At 37.9% G+C, this 18,456-nt stretch overlaps 1 protein-coding gene across 2 annotated transcripts in view; it reads right to left on the bottom strand.

Moving 5' to 3' along the window:
- The window catches only part of LOC107097509 (rho GTPase-activating protein 7-like), a 114,143-nt gene that overhangs the window by 17,453 nt on the left and 78,234 nt on the right, over positions 1 to 18,456 (bottom strand). Inside the window, exons 1-7 of one of the 2 annotated variants that reach the window (XM_015394670.1) lie at positions 16,238 to 16,419; positions 2,960 to 3,031; positions 2,796 to 2,877; positions 2,050 to 2,113; positions 1,412 to 1,947; positions 1,099 to 1,315; positions 639 to 998 (exon numbers count right to left, since the gene is read on the bottom strand). In XM_015394670.1, the coding sequence (XP_015250156.1) occupies positions 639 to 998; positions 1,099 to 1,315; positions 1,412 to 1,947; positions 2,050 to 2,113; positions 2,796 to 2,877; positions 2,960 to 3,031; positions 16,238 to 16,250 (1,344 nt within the window). In that variant the 5' untranslated portion in view covers positions 16,251 to 16,419. Of the gene's footprint in view, positions 1 to 638; positions 999 to 1,098; positions 1,316 to 1,411; positions 1,948 to 2,049; positions 2,114 to 2,795; positions 2,878 to 2,959; positions 3,032 to 16,237; positions 16,420 to 18,456 lie in introns of those variants that run through there. The other variant, XM_015394669.1, reaches the window with a different exon arrangement.

The following is an 18,456-nucleotide window of genomic DNA, read 5'->3' as shown; positions in this document are numbered from 1 at the left end:
AAAATATTTTTCCATTTCACAAATCTATATTAAATTTCCAGATATACAATAAAAAACAGATCTAAGTATTTTTTCTGGAAGTTTTCTGTCAAATTGCCCAAGAGTACATAGAGCACTCCTCAATCTTACTTAACTTTATTGTATTTCTTCTAGTCTTCCAGTCGCAAAATTGAAGGTTTCATTTACCTGTCACATCTCTTACATGAGGAACTGCTGATTCCTAAACTTTACACATGTGCTGACCTGGAGACGCAGTCTTATAGTGTAAAATTAATTTAAAAACAACCTCCATACTGTGGACAGTGGCTGTTTTGTGTGTTTCTTGCCTCCACTACCTCGAAAAGGCAGGGATAACCATAGCAACAATGACCTATCACTTTTAGTCCTTAGTTTTACATATTTCTTTTAATCCAACATAAACATAAACATAAACTGGATAATTTCAGAATAAAATAAAGTTAGAATCAAGCAAAGTGCACATTTCATTGTTAAACATTTTAACTTTCAGTCATGCTTGATTACAGGACAGTAGCATCAAAATGTCCTCTTTAATTTTATAACTTTGAAGATAAGTTTATAATATTTGGTGAATTTGAACTTTTAAGACCTTGTTAATAAGTCAAGTCTCTGAGACCCACCTCTGATTCCTCGCTGATCCTCTCCACATCACTCCCGCCACCTTCCCCCTCAGACAGCTGGTTGTCATTGGGCATATTGTCGTAGACACTCAGCCGATGATCCAGCGCACTGATCCTCCCTGAGGAGATTGTTGGATCTTGGTCAGTTGCCTCTAGAGATGGCGTGCCACGCCTGCTGCTGTGCCGCCCCCTGTACCCGTGGAAGCTGCCGGTCCTCCAGTTGACAGAAGAGCTGTCGATGATCGGTGAGATGATGTGTTTGTGGGCAAGGGAGGTGGGGAAGGTCCCTGGTTTGTGACCGTGAGGAACCTGGAAGACCAGGCTGCTGCTGTTATTGTTGTTGACCTGATTCCTGAAGACCTAAGTGGGTCCAATAGAGTATTTAAGTGGTGGTTTAAAACTTAAAGGAAAATGTAATATTAGGCATAAACACTTAAATGAAGCGTAGTTAAGATCTGACCTCAGTTTCTGTCTGGTTCTGGTTGTTCTGGCTCATGTCGCTTTGCATCCCTACCCCACTGTTGGACCGTTTGCAGTTACTTCTGACTCGGGTGACAGGACTGGGCGTGCTGACAGTACTGCTGTTCTCTGATTGGCTTGTGCTACTGCTGCTGCTACTCATGTTATGAGAAGAGGAAGGTGATGAAGATGAGTGGCTGTTGGGCTGAACCTGCAGACTGAAGACAGTAAGGAAAGACAAGTCTTTCAGGGACGGTTCTAAATGTTTAAAAATCATATCAGTTTAAGATTTGCCTGAGAAGTAGTTTTCTCACTTTAACTGACGAAGCTGCCTGTACATCTTGTCTTTGTGTCGGACCAAAACCGGCCCACTGATGTCATGGCGGGTCCGGCTGTGGCCGCTGCCTGCCCCCCTCAGCCTCAGCTTCTCCATCTTCCTCAGCAGAGTGGTGCACTTCTTCCTGGGAGGTTTTTCTGGAAAACTCAATTCTGCCTCCAGGCTCATAGTTGAGGATCCTCCAGTGGGGGAAGGGGGTCCACTGAGAGACGTGTCCAAAGATGGGGTCCGGTTTGAGGAGGAGCAGCGAGAGGAGCTTCGGCTAGTCTCCGGTTCATCTGTGGCGACAGCTGTGATGGTGGACACCAGTTCCCTGTGACCATCATGACGTTCGCTATCTGTGCTGCTGGAGCTGTGGATGGAGCAGACATCCTGATGGTCCTCGCATGGCGATGGGCCCCGTGGCCCCGGGCTCTCCTCAGAGGAATTAATGCGTCGCCAATGTTGGGTCTGCTTGTCATAGATCCAATTTGGGCTGATGGTGCAATAGTCTTCCTCTTCCCAGTCATCTCCCTGCAGAAAGACACCCTGTTCATATTTTACATCTAGCATCCAGAAAAAACAACATTTAACTGGTTTCTCCTCTTGATGTCCAGGTTTGCTTCCAAAGCTCACCCTGCGTTTGGATCTCCAAAGCTCCAGTCTCATTTCCATGCATTTATTTAAGGTCAGCAACCGTCTGCAAGAAAAAATACATACATATAGGATTACTGGATGAGCAACACAAACTGCTCAGTTTTAATTACCATGACACTTATTTTCTTTAAGAGCAGCAGTACCCAATCTTTTTTTCTTAGAGAGCCTGCCTCCTTCTCACAGGCATAAAGCCTCATTGTCTGTTTTATCTCAAACCAGGTTGCAATATGTAGAAACCCATAAATGGATCTGCTGCACACGTGTTATTATTCAAACTCTTTACTTAACATGTACTGGGAAATCATCTGGTAATTGGAACTGCTGGTCGTTAGTTTGACAGTAATGGAGCAAGGAAGAGAAGATGAAATCTGGCAGCTCTGTTGGTGCCTCTTTAATATCCCACCTTTCTTTGGTCAATGAACGCATCATATATATGCACCAACAGACAGCAACAGTCTTGTAGATGTTACTGAGTGAAGAAATTTGCCATTGCAGTTTTCAAAATGAAGAGATGTTGCATGGAAATATTTGAAGCTGTTTTAAATAGAAAATGATTTCCATTAAGACATGTTTGTGGATCATTCAGGGTGCAAGAGAGAGCAACACTTTTGTAAGACACCAGTGGGACTTTAAGTGCAAAAAAGTTTATTTTTGCTTCTTAGAAAAGCAAAACCAACAAATAAAAATATTTAAAAGTCAAGATGATAAAACCCCGAAGTACAAACCTGCATAGCGAATCAAGAGAATCTTTATCCAGGAAGCTGTGATCCTCTTTCACCGCCTCGGTGTCGATTGGAAACCTGCCATCTGACACACATGAAACAACAAATGGTCACCTGAGGGAAAACTAAATATTATGGTTATATCAAAACACCTTTATTATGTTTACCTTTAAATAACTGTACATATTGAGGGAAGCCGGCAGCTCTCAGCCAGTCACAGGCCTCCCTGGCTTCAATCTCTGCAAACAGAGAGCAAAACAACTCTGGTTTAATTGGAGCCTCTTTACACTAAGAACACTTGCACCACGTTTGTTCATCTGACCCTTAAAAGAAGAGAGTGAAATAGGTTCAAGGAGGTAGGACTGAGATCCTCTTAACCCGACATCAAGCTTTGATCATGAGCCAACAAGAAAGACTAAATAGAAGGAGCCAGTTTGTGTTGTTGCCTCCACAATCTATCTTAAAACAAAATGTTTGTCTCCCAGAAAAAGCCAGATATATTTTGGAATAAAACAGCTGTTATATCAAGGTTATTGATTTAGTCCAGTGATGATTAAAGACAAATATCTATGCTCTTTAATTATATTTTTTTATTATCTAAAGTGGTACAAAACAAGTCCTCTTCTGAGGTAATGTCAAGAAAACACATTTTCTCTCCCTGCCTTTAAACTCATGCTCCCAATGAAGAGGACATTTTCTTCATTAGGATCAAAGTTTCTCTGTTTATATCTCCGTTTGCAATTGATATTTCATTAGGTTCAAATTAAAACTTGAAAACAGATATTGTTTTCCTCTTGCACAAAATCAATTTACCAAGTCTAAACAAAATGAAAATGGAAATTGTTCCTTTTTACGTCGACACAGCATATTTAAGCTGACTCATTGTTAGCCATTCTCTGCATGAGTTGCTTGAAAATTAAGTCAGGGGAAACACAGAAAAGGGAAGAAGCCATTTATGTGTGAGTCTTTCTGTTCTTCAGCCTAGTAAATCTACTCATTTACTAATTCTAGTCATGCTCACGGTGCTAAAATAAAAATATAAGAGGTTAAAGACCGTTTAAAACAAAGTTAAACATAGTTTCTGCTCTGAAAGCGGCCTAATGTTGCCTCTGCTTCTAACATGTCTCATTCATGACCACTTATGGGAGGAAAGCTGGAAAAAAATCTTCCAATGCAGTGAAGGAAAATTTATATAAACTGATATATGCATTTCAAAGCTTTACAAAAGGACTTAACACATAATTGTTCCAAATTGCTCAAGAAATTAGAGCTTGGACCTTGATTAACAAAATGTACAAATCAAGAGTTGGCAACAAAGCTCTGTAGGATTTACGTTTACCCATTTTCTCTGTTTAATACCATATTGCAGATTGTAGCCAACCAGCCAATAAGCAAAAATCTGGTACCGGTAATATCCTATACAAATGGCCACACACAAGCACCTATGGGTGATGGAAAAAGTCAAATTAACTGAAATACCTGGAACAAAGCTACACTCATACAGAAGGCAAAGCAAGGCAAGGCAAGGCAAATTTATTTTTATAGCACAATTCAGTACAAAGACAATGCAAAGTTCTTTACGTAATTAAAATACAGGAAGATAAAACAGAATCAAAGCAAGTAGGTAAAAAAAAATAAATAAAATAAAATAAAATAAAAAATGCAGAAACAAAAAAAGAATATTAAAAACAGTTGGATTAAAGATGCAGAAACAAAAAAAGAATATTAAAAACAGTTGGATTAAAGAAAACAACCTCAGTTTGATCAGCAAACCAACTATCTATAATAACCATAATGTAAAGCATAAGATCTAATTGATATTAAAATGATGCTCCTGCACAGGAGTCTAATTTTGATGTTGTGCTTCAAGTCATGACATATATTTTGGACATTAACAGCTAACTACTGATATTTAACATAACCATTGGGTGAGGAGGATGAAGGTTTGCCCCAGTTCTTCCTATTGGTTCACATCAGAGGCTTAGCATTGAAGGTCCCATGCTAAAACCAGGGCGAAGAGAAAGTTTAATAAAAAACGGCGCTTTGGGAAGACTGTGTTTCACAAGAGACTGGCTTATTTATGAGGATGATGCTAAGCTAATGAGCTGCTCCGCGTGCAGCAAATACGCAAAACAGAACAGACATGTTTAATTTGTCGCTGGCTGTCAATCTATGAAACTGGAGAGCATCCGTACTCCTCCCTCAGGAGGTGCTCCAGTTACATCGCAGCGGCAGGAAGCCCAGGAGCTCCCCCCTGAGGAGTTAGAGGAAGTGTCTGGGGGATGGAAGTCTGGGCATCTCTGCACAGACTGCTGCCTCTGAGCGGCTCTAGAATAAGCTAAAGACGATGAGTACTAGTACAATATTCTCTGATAATATTGTTAATCAAGCTTCTGCTTAAAATTGATTAACTAAACTGCACTTTAATAAATAGGCTCTATGTGTAGAGACTCTAGATGTTAATTGAAAGTTGATTTTTACCAATCATTTTATTGTAACTGAGACTAAGAACCTCTAAACATTTGTAGACTGAAAACATATTCAAACTAAATCCAACATAACATAAAACAACAGTTTGAACATAAATTTCAATGTGCAACGAAAGGAAAAGTGTGATAATATGAGCCGAAAGGTCATCATATAAATAGTGTATGGTTTGAATATAATTGTGAAACATCTTTTTATGATGCTCTAATAGAGAAGCATTCGTACGTCCTTCCATGGTTAGCAGGTTAGAAAATTAAACCAAGAGTTTTGGCACTCAGACAAGAGTCCATTTATCCCTGAAGGTTTGAAAGACCTATAATTATGCTGTTTAAAATTCAAATGAACTCACTTCCCTTAATAATCATGTTGGTTAACCAAGTCTTAGCCACAACAACAGAAAAGCTCGAGAGGATTGCTTTGATTTATTAGAATCTAAGCCCTGAGAAAGAAACAACGTTGAATAATAATTTTGGTCTCTGTAGGAAGAAACTCATTCCAGTGAAATAATTAACAGACAATGGATAGAAAAGGACACAAATATTCCCCGAGAACCAAGCAGGTGATGATAAGTAAGTTGCTTTTGGATTTAAGAATAAACCTAATCCACGTCTGACCCAATTACAGCATTAATTATGAGCTTGGTGACGAACACAACATTCCTAACTGGCAGAAACAACAATAGGTTTTTCTCCCCCGCCTCCAGTGTGCGGTGAAAGACTTCAGCGGCAACACTCAGAGCCCTGTCTATGCTCCTCATTTACGTAAGCGATGGTATCTACCAAGCTTCTGTTTGAGTGCGACCACAACCGGCCACAACCTCTTCCCCCTTTCAAACAACTTTGTCTCTGAGGAAGTTGTGATTCTGCCCCTCTGGGCTCAGATAAGAGATATGGCTGTGTGATAAGGAAGACTCCACCCGGCCAAAGCAGGAAACTGGACAGCCTGTGTGTGGCTACAGACAGAAACTGTGGATGCTGGGGTTACGTGCTCGATGGGGCGTTTATGCCACTCAGGGGACTGATGCTTTACAGCAAGGAAACCAAGATAGTTGAAGTAGCATGTGATGAATAAAAAAAAAAATGTTTTTTTGATTTTTCTTTGGAGATCTGTGTCTGTTTGGGTCAATTTACTCTCTTTGAAATGTGTTTTCCTTTTTGGAGTCACACTTTCCTATTTCCTCTGGTTCTCGATTACTTCTTCTGTGTACCTGTAATCGAAATAGATTATAAAAAAAGCTGTGATCGGTTAGCTGTCTCAAAATGTAGAGTCCAACTCTTTAAACCAAGAAAAAAGAACAGATAAAAAAGCAAGAAATTTGAAAGGGGGAAGAAATTCAACAGCATAAAAAAGTGATTCATTTTGACTGAAACAATGGCTGTATACAAAAACAGAAAATAGTGCAAAATTTAAAACCCACATTTTCCTTTAGTTTTCTGAATTCCCTAAGGCAAAATATGTAAAGGAAGCACTGAGTCTGTTAAACACCAACTATAGTTCTAAGAAAAACTTTTCTGCTGACTACAATCAGCTAATTCTTATCTGGATTGGTACAGAATAGCACTCTGTCTGCCAAAAAAAATCAAAAATCGAATTTCTTTTTTTTTTACTGAATGAAAAGCATATGTAGCCACCGCAAAACTATGCTGGCATAACTCAAAATATAATTTTTTCTGTATCAGTAAAGTATTTCAAATAAAGACAGAAGATAAAGAGTGATGCAAGAAGATGCAAGAAATATATTTTTTTTACAACATGACTGGCAGCGTCTGAATATTTTTGCTGGGAGACGGAGAATGAGCTTCAGCAGGTAACATGAGGACTGAGCAGAATTACTAACCTTAAGGATAGATGTTGGATCATTCTTTCATGGAAAGTTGAAAACATGGAACATGGCCTGTTTGAAAATCCTGAAGTTAAAGAGTTAAAGTCATGGTGTATTTTCTGTCCCCCCCTGATGTGGATCATGAGCAGTATGCCTACAAAGTGAACTGATGGGGATGTGGTCACACCAGCTCTCCATGCAGCCCTCAGTAATTTAAAAAGCCAGGGTTCTGCATACCGATGCAGGACTTCGCTTCAGCTTTTAATTCAAATAACTCAAGGTAGTGGAGAATCTGCAGCCCCTGGGATTAGGAGCAAAACAGTGCTGGTGGATTAAGTTTTGTTTTTAACCAACAGACCCCAGCATGTCTCGATCTTCTCCAAAGTCAAACTCAGAGCAGGTACAGCACCATGTGTGCTGTGTGCCCACTCCTACCTTTTACTCTCTATTTCCCCATGACTGCAAAGTCTACCGAGATAATTGTTTACATGTGTGAATGATAAAATTGTTGGGGGCTCAACAGCACCAGTGAAGAAGGAGTCTATGGAGAAACAAAGTTCAAAGGCTGGCACCATGGTCAGAGAGAGCCACCTCATCCTGAATATTTATTTAAGGATTTAAAGGACATTATCATTGATTTTAGGAATAAAAGGGGCAATCATTCCAGAGTTTAGCATAAATGGTGAGAGTCAGCAGTTTCAAATTCCTTTTTTTTGACTCATCTCACCTAGACAACGGGAAAAAAAGGGCACAGCTTTTTTTTTTAACTCTTATGACAGTGTGGTCTTCTAAAGGAGCTGCTCAGCCCACTAACCTACTGCTGTACGTCCATTACACAGCCAGCCGCCTTGACCATTCTTTTGGGGAAGAGTGAGGGTAAACAGGTCTTGTAACTGGTTTATATTCACTTCTCCCCTCGGGCTGTGGACAGCCCGTTAAATAACCCCTCTGAAGAAAAGGATGTGAAAAAATCGAATAAAGAAACTATTCTACCTTAGAGACCGTTTTGCTCACCATCAGTCCAACAGATGGTGAGCAAAACGGTAACAACCCGTATCCTATTATTGAACATTTCTTACCCATTGTAATCCTTTTCTCTCTGTTGTTTCTGAACTGATGTAGGGGCAGTGACTCTGACAGCATGAAAGCCTTAAACACCGCGTCCTGCCATGTATAATGTTGTGTTTTTGTGTTTTCTGCTGGATTTGATCCGACAGACTCCTGGCTGACTGGTAAGTGTGCAGGACATTCACCCAGGACTGTGAATCCTGGGCCCTCTGTTGTGTGCCTGTCCACAATAAGGCCCATCCTATACACGCGGTTCTTAAAGCACCAAATAAACTCCTCTATTGCAGTCCAATCAGTCTGTCAAGAACCACAAGGAGCTGTAATGAAATCTGTAAATCTGCAAAAATAAAAACCTTTTCTGCTTTTTTTTAAATAACCGAAATGTAAAAAAAAAAAAAAAAAAAAAAAAAAAAAAATCCCTGTCTAGACCGGCTTTTTACAGAAGGTTAATTAAAGCTTCATTGGAAGAAAAGAGGGGATAGAGAAGGTTATGCTGAATATTGACTCTCATTTTAACGAAGCGCCAAATGACCACGTCCCTCGCTGTAATTAATTACCCCGGTGAGAAACAATTAAACCCTCACCTTAAAAAAAGAAAGTGCTATAAAGAAAGTAATTACTACCAAAAAAGACCCAAACCTTTTAACACCACCTAAGATGTTCTTTTCTATAAACTTCAACCATGGCAGTCAGACAGTAAATAAAGCACGAGCATGGAGATGGTGATAAAGAGCAAAAACAGCACAGACACCTTCACAGAAAATCAAAGCATATTTTTTTAATCATCACTGCTTTTAAAACGTTCTCTTTTCTATAAATGCAATCACTGCCAAGCCTAATTACCTGGAAGTAACTTAAAAGAAAGCAGAAAACTAGAGGTTACAGATTAGTTACATGTTCAAGGTGATAATTCAGCTTAATACACTAATATCTGAAGACATTGCAAAGGACTTTTTAAATGTGCTTTTAAATAAATTTGGTAAACCATCACTTTCCTGCTACTCCAAAAACTTGGTTTAAGAAACTTTTATGTACGACCAGGAATTCGATTGCTATGAGTTTGGTTTGTTAATAAGGCGTCTTCAAGATGACGAATGGCTTAAAGTTTTATTTTTTTCCTTTGTGAGTTTGGGCCTGGACTGGTGGAACAAAAGAGAAATGAAAGCAGATTAATACAGCTTGCAGACAGTTAAATAAAATTATAAACTTTTTCACTTAAGATCATTCGGGACAAACTAACACTAGGAAGCACACTTTGAACAAATCAAAGTAAAATAAATAAATAAAGCTGATATAACATTTCTCTGAATTCCTGGACAATTTGAAAATGCATTTTTTTATCCACTTAGTTTTGTTTTCAGATCTCAACCAAAAAAAATCCCCCTTGTATTTGATTTGAATAATATTAAAATATTCTCTCTTACTTACATCAGTATTTTTGGTGTTTTTTTTTCTTCCATCTAAAAACCCACACAGGTTTTCCTTTTTTTCTCTGGATGGTTTCACCAGATTAGCTCATAATCATTCCTGAACACTGTTGCCCTCCGTTGCTAACAACACTGTCAGTCCAGTGGAAAGAAAGATGGCTCTTCTTAGTTCAGATAAACGTACCCGGTTACTCGGAAACATTTGAGGCAGGCCAAAAGTCTGTTAAGGTTTCAGAAATCAAAGCAAACTGAAATCTCATCTTTGATTCACCTGGTAATAATGTAAGTGTTTTTCTTTTTTTTTCATTTATGTGTGTGTTTAATTGTTGTTTTTCTCCCTGTGAATGAAAAATCCATTTTTTTTTCTTTCTACAGTATTTGATGTATTGTTACAGGCCCAGTATGGTCCCAGCATTTACATCACCTGAATGCTACAGCTCCCTTCATTTATTGGAAAAAGAGCAGTAAATGCTCAGTCTAAAAAAATCCAGCCTTTATAAGTTAACTTAATCAGATAGAGGAAAATCTCAAGCTTTTAAAAAAAAAAAATCAGATGATTATTTAAAAAAGTTGAGGTAGAGCCAAACGTTTGTGATGCCGTGCACTCCAGCATAGTTTCTGGCTCCTTTGACAGAGAAATAGCATCACATATTCTATACCAAACTAAAGATCAGATAAGATAGACTTTATTGATCTCACTGTGGGGAAATTCACTGTCACATTGTCAAAAATAAAGGTGCCAAAAGGAGGAAAAGGTGCATGGGGTATATACAGTATATACAGTGGGTGCACATATACATATATAACAGCTGAATTATCCTATTAAACAGGGTTATTGCACAGGGAATTGAATAGGTATTCATATAATTAGGTATTTTTATATACAAAGGTATTTTTATATATACAGTTATTGCACATGGTATTAAATATATATATATAGATATATATATAGTTATTGCAGAGGGTATTTAATATAAGCAGGTTATTGTCCAACCTCAGGAGCTATTTCGCTGCAGGTTTTAGACAGATCCCTGTTCCCAGCCACAATCAAACGAATGCCTTATTTTAAACAGCTTTGTTAAAACTTGTTGGTTTGCCCATGAGGCAATCAAACCACAACATTTATGTATGAGGAATGCATCTAAAAGAATTTGCCTTTAGTCTTAATTGAAAACAATAATTAGTGCAGCCTCTAAAGTGTTTCACTATTACATCATTGAATTAGCTGCAATGTGATTCTTAGAAAATTAATACTTTTACATTCAGAGCTCAGACTATTACATTTTATTACAAACACTAGTGGGATAAGTGGTTTTGACTTTCTTCTCAGAAAGACAACACATTCCTGCTCTCCATCATGATGAGGAGAAACAGGCCCACAGCAACATAGGTCCTTCATCGTGTACCTGAGCAATCCAAACAAGTAATGAAGACAATCCATTCTTACAGTAGCTCTTGTATTTATATAGATATAAAGGAAATAAACTGAAACACAAGGCTGTGTGTTATAGACAAAGACTAAACACGAGGAATGATTGTAATCATTATGTAGGCAATGAGAAAAACTCATTGGGGCTAAAGAGAGAGAGTTATTTATTTTTGAAGTCATTATACGCAAATTATTTTCCATAAGCACAAGTGATTTTCTGCCCTTATTGGACCTAAGCCTGGGTTGTTGTTTCTCTCAATAATTAGTTTTAATTTCATAAGCCGGAAATAAGCAGCAAACAGAACAAGTTAGACAACTAAAGTGGATACCAAGAAATATATGCTTTCACTTGGCTGTGATAAAACCTCAAACACCCAGGGACACCTCTTCACTCTGACAAAACATTTTATGGTAGGCTGGGTATTTTTCAGGATTTATTAGGCTGTACTTTCCTCTAAGATATTTCCTAGTAATGACTACTTTAAGCCATCTGTTACCCTGATAATGAACATAAAACTTTAGTTCTTCATCTTCTTAGCTGTTAAGGTGAGATAAAAATGAAAATGACCTCTGTTAGTCTGCAGTTTGACAGTATTTTTAAATGAATTATGATTAATTCAACATTGAAAATAAAGGGTGAGGAAATATTTTTACAAGACAACCTGCTGTACTCTCTTCAGGGAAACTTTATAAAGTCCAATTTTCAGCAAGCAGAGTTTACTGCAGATTGTAAATGTATTTTATTGATGTAACTTTTGAGTATATAAGTTTCTCTAAAAGCTACTAACTAGGGCCGTAACTAACGTTTATTTTGCTAATCAATTAATCTGTTGATTTTTTTCAATAAACTAATTAGTAATCTGTACCAAAAGCTGCCTAATGTTAGATTTTTTTACAGAATTTAACCAAGTAAATATATAAAACTATACATCTGGAGGAGTTCTAAATGGAGCATATTTACAAATCAGGTTTTTCATCTTAAATTCAAAAAACCAAATAATTTCTGTTCTGGGAGTTAATTTTTCAGTAAATGGCATAGCATAGATTCTATTTATTCTCCAATTAATGATTATTAGATTAGTTCATATCTATTTCAAGTTTACAAATGTTAAGTTTTAATGCAGTCATAATGTTTCATGAATGTTATGGTAATTTTAAAGCATTAATTAATTAATTATTAAATATTTATATAACACACAGCCCTAATTATTTCTGAAATCAAGAAATAAGTTTAAACTATTGTTCGCCTAATCCAGTGGGGCTAAAAATTAAACATTCAGGATTAACATTTGTATTAATTCAAATAATAATAATTTTGATAATATCCAAACAATCCTGTAATTTTTAGAGCATTTAACCAGAAAAGGCCCTTTAGACTCTAGTTGGTGAACCTGTCAGACTGCTGCTTGGGGTTTCTCAGTGTTGACAGAGGAAGGATTTGTTTGAAAGCGCTCTGCAGATGGCTAATACTTAGGACATTGAGAAGGTCTGACGAACTCCATGGATCCAAGATGGAGAACTCCTTATTTCTACAAGTTGAGAAAGTATTTTGGAGACATTTATTTTATAAACAACAGAACGTTCAGATGTGCTGCCAGATCTTTGAAATCACTCAAGTCTGGAGAAGGACCCTACCTGTCCCTCTCAGTTCGATTATGTTGACAAGGATGTTTAAAGCTACCCAGGTTTAAGCCAATCAATAACTTTAAGTTGTTTGAGCAGCAGTGCTTCATTCCTCAGTAAAGCCAGTTTTGAGTCCTTCAAAGAAGTAAAAGACCGAAGCAAAATTCTCCTGGAGTCCAACGGTCTAAATTTTTCCGTCAATTTTTATCTTGTCAATCAATCATGTGGTTGTGATGTAGAGTGAAGAAGCAGCGAAGACAAAGGTTTTTTGGTTCAAAAACTAATTGGAAGGTAGTTGTGTTTCCATCCAACTGAAATAAGAATTTTAAGAAAACATTAAAAACTTCTAAAAAAGGAAATGTGAATTTGCTGCATTTCCATTTAATTTGAAAAGAAGTAACCAAACTTTGCAAAAGTTAATGTCTTCCACACTGCGTTTTCAGGCAATCGCTGTAGTAAACAGGAAGTAGAGGCTGCAGTATCACTACCTGATCCGTCCCGGAAGCAACATCCGCACCATCAGCTCATTTGCACATGCGCAACCAGATATACATCTGGGTCGACCTCGATTTTAATTTGTGAAAAAGACCTAAATGACGTTTGTCTGTCCTTTAAAATAGTAAGCGTTCTAAATTATAATATGTGTTACAGGTTAATAATGTTTTTCCTGAGAAAATAAATGTCTTAAAATCCTTTCTGTTTTATCACTGTCTGTGCCTGATCTTTACCAGACATGGGATCCTATGCTACTCCAAGAAACTAACTTTTTCAGCTTCGTATTTAAACATAAATCCAGGCTTTTTGTGCTTTATTCTTTAATTTTGTGTTAACTGTATGGTATATAGTGCGTAATCTAAGGAAAGAGATAACAAAAAAAAAAGATAAACACGGTTTAATCATATTTTGCCGGACTACTCTAAACATGTCTGATGATGACGTCAACAAGGTGTTTAACGGAAAAAAATTTAAAACCATCAAAATATTCTCAGAAAAGTCATAAATATTTTTTTAAAGATGTGTTTTAGCATTCTTTATTGAGTTAAGGATAGAAATAAGTACTTTTAGTATCATAATTACATTATTTATGGTACTGCAAATGAGCCGATGGTACGGATAGCGCTTCTGGTACAGATCGGTTAGTGACATGCAGTCTAGCATAGAGCACAGATCAGTAATGGAGAATTTTAATGGATGTATTGCAATCGTAAAAGTTTTCTTAAGTTAACATGTCAGTAGTAATGGGGATGCTGCTTCGACTCATGTTTACGTACATAACAGGAACATCTGAGAAGATGGTGGCAGCAGAAACAGCTGATCAGTCATGTGAGTGAAGGTTTGCTACATCAGTGCTGATTCAAAAAAAGCTGTTTTGCGCATCAAGCCTTTTTTTTTTTTTTTTTTTTTTTACAAAAGCCAAAACCAACTCAAGTGAGCAAAAAACATTTATGTGTATTTAAGGGAGTTTATTCAAATTTAGTCATTTCCATCAAGCTTTTCTGATCTTCAAAACATGCATTAGAAAAAGCCGATGGAAACACATCTAGCAACACAGCAGGTCCTCATACCTGGCCTCAGACAGACGGAAATACTTCCGAAGACCTTTAACTGACTAACTTTAACGAACTGGGAGTATCTCTGGATCTGTTGGACCCAGGGATCATGGCGCAAACTCCATTGTTCAGTTTTCCACATAAAAAAAAGCGAGTCACTCTGTAAAATCGTCATCTGCTATGATGTTTTGTGCTGACACGAGGATTTGATGACATGGTTAGTGGAATTTTGACGCTTTGTTCGACAAATTCTTTGCAAGAGAGAGGAAAAAAGTCAAGCGACTAAAAGCTGGTGAACAAAGTAGACAATCTCAGCTTTCAGGCTAAGTAGAGTCCTCTAATGTAAGTCAGTATATTTATGAAGTGCTTTTTGTTAATAATTACTAGCTGCTGCAAATGGAAGACAAATGAGTGCAGCATACGAGCATTCCCAGTTAAAACACATCAGCCAAAGGCTATCCTAAACAATCAAGTTTGAAATTGCATTTTGAAAGGTTTTCACTTTTAAGAATAGTATGAGGGCTGCAGTTTCAATTCAGTTTATTTATATAGCGCCAATTCACAACACATGTCATCTCAAGGCCCTTTACAGTTCACCAGATCAAACAGTCAAATTGATTAAAAGATTTCTATCTAAGGAAAATCAGTTGATTGCATCGACTCATTGACCCGAATGCAATCCCTCACACTAAGCATCCTTGTAGTGACAGTGGAGAGGAAAAACTCCCTTTTAACAGGAAGAAACCTCTATCAGTTTCAATGGACAAGTCTCAACTGGTTTTAATAGAAAAATCTTAACCTTCAGGAGATTTTGGCCTGAAGACTAACAGCTGCACCCCGAAAAGCAAAACAACAACTAGTGATTGATGTACTGAGATGCCTAACCATGCAGTGTCCAGAAATTAAGGTCTAGAATTTAAAGTAGATACAGACTTTGACTGGAAGCTAGAAGAACAGAGAAAGTTGGACTGATACTGGTCATCTAAATAGGCCAAACAAAGGTCTGGTGGCAGAATTTTGTACCACCTGAAGTATGAAGCTAACTACTTAAAACAAGTGAAAAACAGAATTGTAATACAATCGATGTGAGAGGAAATGAAAAAAAAAGAATTACAAGAACTTTAGATGGTCTCTTTACACCTCACCTAAAATCAAGAGCTATTATTTGATGTTTCAGCAGGGTAATTGACCCAAACAGACACCCAAATGGATTTGAGAACAGATAAAACATCTGTAACAGCATTGCCCCTTAAACCCCTAACCTATTTAAATGGAATCTGTAAATTCTGCTTAGAAGAGTGAACAAATATCCAGACAAAAGAAGCTAAACAATTATCAGTGGCATCTGGTTGATGTAAACTTCTGCCTTGAATTGTATATTGCAGTAAATAAGCTGCAAAAGACCTTGAGTTGCTGTGAAAACAGCTACTAGAATGCCAACTAATCTGAAAACGATATATTTGACCCTACAAAAATGCTGTAATAAAACAGCAGTTTCTCTAAAGGGTCAAAAGTGGCTATAGTACTGAACAGTCCATTTTAAAATGCAAAAGCCCAGCAAAAAGTCGATCATTTGCTAACATGAACATTTCCATCCGCGAAGAGAAAAAAAGATGTTCCCGATGAGAAACAGCCACAATAGAACCATCAAACCATCAGAACGAAACCGACCAACAAACAGGAAACAAAGAATTTTGAAATAACTTGACATTTTAGAGAAGCCCACATACATTCAGACTGAATCCTACACTCTGGTAACTCATATTTGCAGGCCTTCAAACAGTAGCGTTCCGCACATTCTTAGGTCCCATGAATCATGAACCTTTTAATGTCACAACAGTCAAATGTAACAATGTTAGTTTCATGATAAGTTTTTTAAACTCAAAGCTTCCCTGGAGCCTTAAAAGCTCAATCAGCTGCTCGTTACGGCCAATCACTTCCTTAATGAGGACCATCGAGCAGTAATTAATTGTTAATTGGCATCAATGAGGCAACATAATGAAGGATTGTATCTACCCCCCATTCATTCACATACTCACTTTTGATTAACATGTTTTTTTGAAGGATCTTTAACAGGTTTCCATGTCCGATACAAATAAAAGTTGAGGTTTAAAACAAGCTAAATCCAAGTAATGTATTCCAGAGATGCCAGAGATGAAGCAGTAAAGTCCAGTAGTGCCGATCATGTTGGGCATCATAATAATGAAATCATTGTTGAACATTTTCCCCTTTTCACTACCACTCCCCTTCCTCTGGCCTGGACTGGACCATCTGAGGACCGGAGGAGGGTTGGGAGAGGGGGGGACTTCCTAAAAATAACCAAACAGAGCGCTTCAGTGAACATGTGAGAGGTGCCTGAGGAGACTGGGAATACTTTCAAACTGAGACATGGAAATAAGTCATTGATAGGAAGGGTGGATTTGGCAGATAATATCTGTGAAATGTTGTTGCCTCTCTCGTCAAGAGGAATGAATGGACCCTAGTGAGAGTCAGGACTTGGTACAGGAATGACCTCTGGTTGGGCAGAAGCTGGAAGTTTTTATGTTTCCTCTTCAAATAAAGTGGGATGTCAAGAGTTCAAAGCAGTGTGATAAATAAAAAAGGTGTTTGAACAAAAAGAAAAGAAACAATCTAACATTCTGCATTCAGTTTAGAGATATAAAGTTCTTATGTGTGTAATTCTTCACCTAAGCTCAGACCAAGTATCACTATTATCACTCATGGCCTTTTATCTGACAAGTAAGGGTTTTAAATGGGAATACCTTCCATAAGAGAAGGAGAGCTCATCCAGTGGGATCTGCTACAATTATTTATAGGTGGAGAAGAAAAAAGTGGATGTAAACAACTAATGAGATTCTCTCACACTGCAAAATCACAGAGGGGAAAAAAAAGAGTTTAAAACCTTCCATCTCTTTCCTGATGGGAACTCCTAAATCTACAAAAAAAAACAACAACATATTTTTAAAGAGCAGAATTTCATAACATCAGACTTTTCTACCAACCTGAACAGTGGGATTTCTTGGAATAGATTCCCTTGAATGTTTTCCTCTCAAATTTTACGTTTATAATTAATGGAAACATTTGGGATCTTCAGCAGAATCCACAGCTGTTCAGGGGAATCTCTGTCTGTACTCCCGTCTTTGATAAAGGGGATGTTTGAACAGTGAGCTGTTAAATATTAAACATTCATCTAATTGACTTTTTACGAATACCAGCATCACAAAGTAAAATATATTTATATAACTCTGATGCCCCAAAATAAAGTCAACAAATGCGTCTCAGGATAACCTAACATGAAACTGACCTCAATTCTGTGTAATATGACCTCAGTTTGAGTCCGGCTGTTGTGGGAGGGCCTCAGAGGCCTGTTGGAGAACATCAGTAAACAAAGACCACTATGCGGACCATGGAAGAAAGCAGGCAGGTCAAAGAATGTGCTGTGGAAAAGTTTGGACCAAAGTGGGGTTATGAAGAAATATCTTAAGCTTCAAATATCTGACAGAGCTCTGTTTAATCCATGTTAAGAAGGCCAATAAGACAAGGTCAAACTGACAGACATGGCAAGGTCATGAGGTCATGGTGTCAAGTGCAGAGCTTATAATGTTTGGACAGACCGAAATGAATCTCATAGACTGGTTAACAGTTGGTGTACTAATGGAGCTATGGTGAGTTAGCATCCATAAATCCTTTTGATATCTAGCTTGGTGGCTAATAGTGCTAGTGAGAAACACCAATGGGTGACCTGCTGGTGCTTGTGACTACTCGCGTGGTTGATGTCGTCTGATTTGAAATGTGTAGCTTTGTCTTCGGTAGTGTGGGGGCTAACTTGTAAAAGAGTGGGTGTGCTGTCTTAAGGCTGATTCGAAACTATGTCGTCTGCGTAGGTGTCGCAGTGAACAAAAAGATGTCCCCGCCCCCTCCGCACACAATCTGCTGCACCTCTCCCAAACTGTAGGTGACCGCAGACAGTGCTGCAGACAGGAGATGTTTTGTTTTTATGACCGAAATTGTGGAAAACGACTGGTGAAGTTGGACCAGCTAGAAGCGTAAGGTGCGCAAGAAAGCTGGCACCCTTTTTCCACCTGGATCCTCGCTCTTTTTCACCCTCATTTCCCTCATAAATCAAAAATGTCTGCATCAAGCTCATTGTGACACACTGCTGTAGGAGTATAATCAGCCCTTTAGCATTTAGCAAAGGACAAGCTGACTGGTTCCAGTCTTAGCATTTAGCAAAGGACAAGCTGACTGGTTCCAGTCT

Source organism: Cyprinodon variegatus, unplaced genomic scaffold, assembly GCF_000732505.1.
Source record: "Cyprinodon variegatus isolate N-32 unplaced genomic scaffold, C_variegatus-1.0 Scaffold703, whole genome shotgun sequence".
NCBI classification, from domain to species: Eukaryota; Metazoa; Chordata; class Actinopteri; order Cyprinodontiformes; family Cyprinodontidae; genus Cyprinodon; species Cyprinodon variegatus.
Note: the sequence above shows the minus strand (reverse complement) of the source record. Positions and strands in the feature narration are given on the sequence as shown.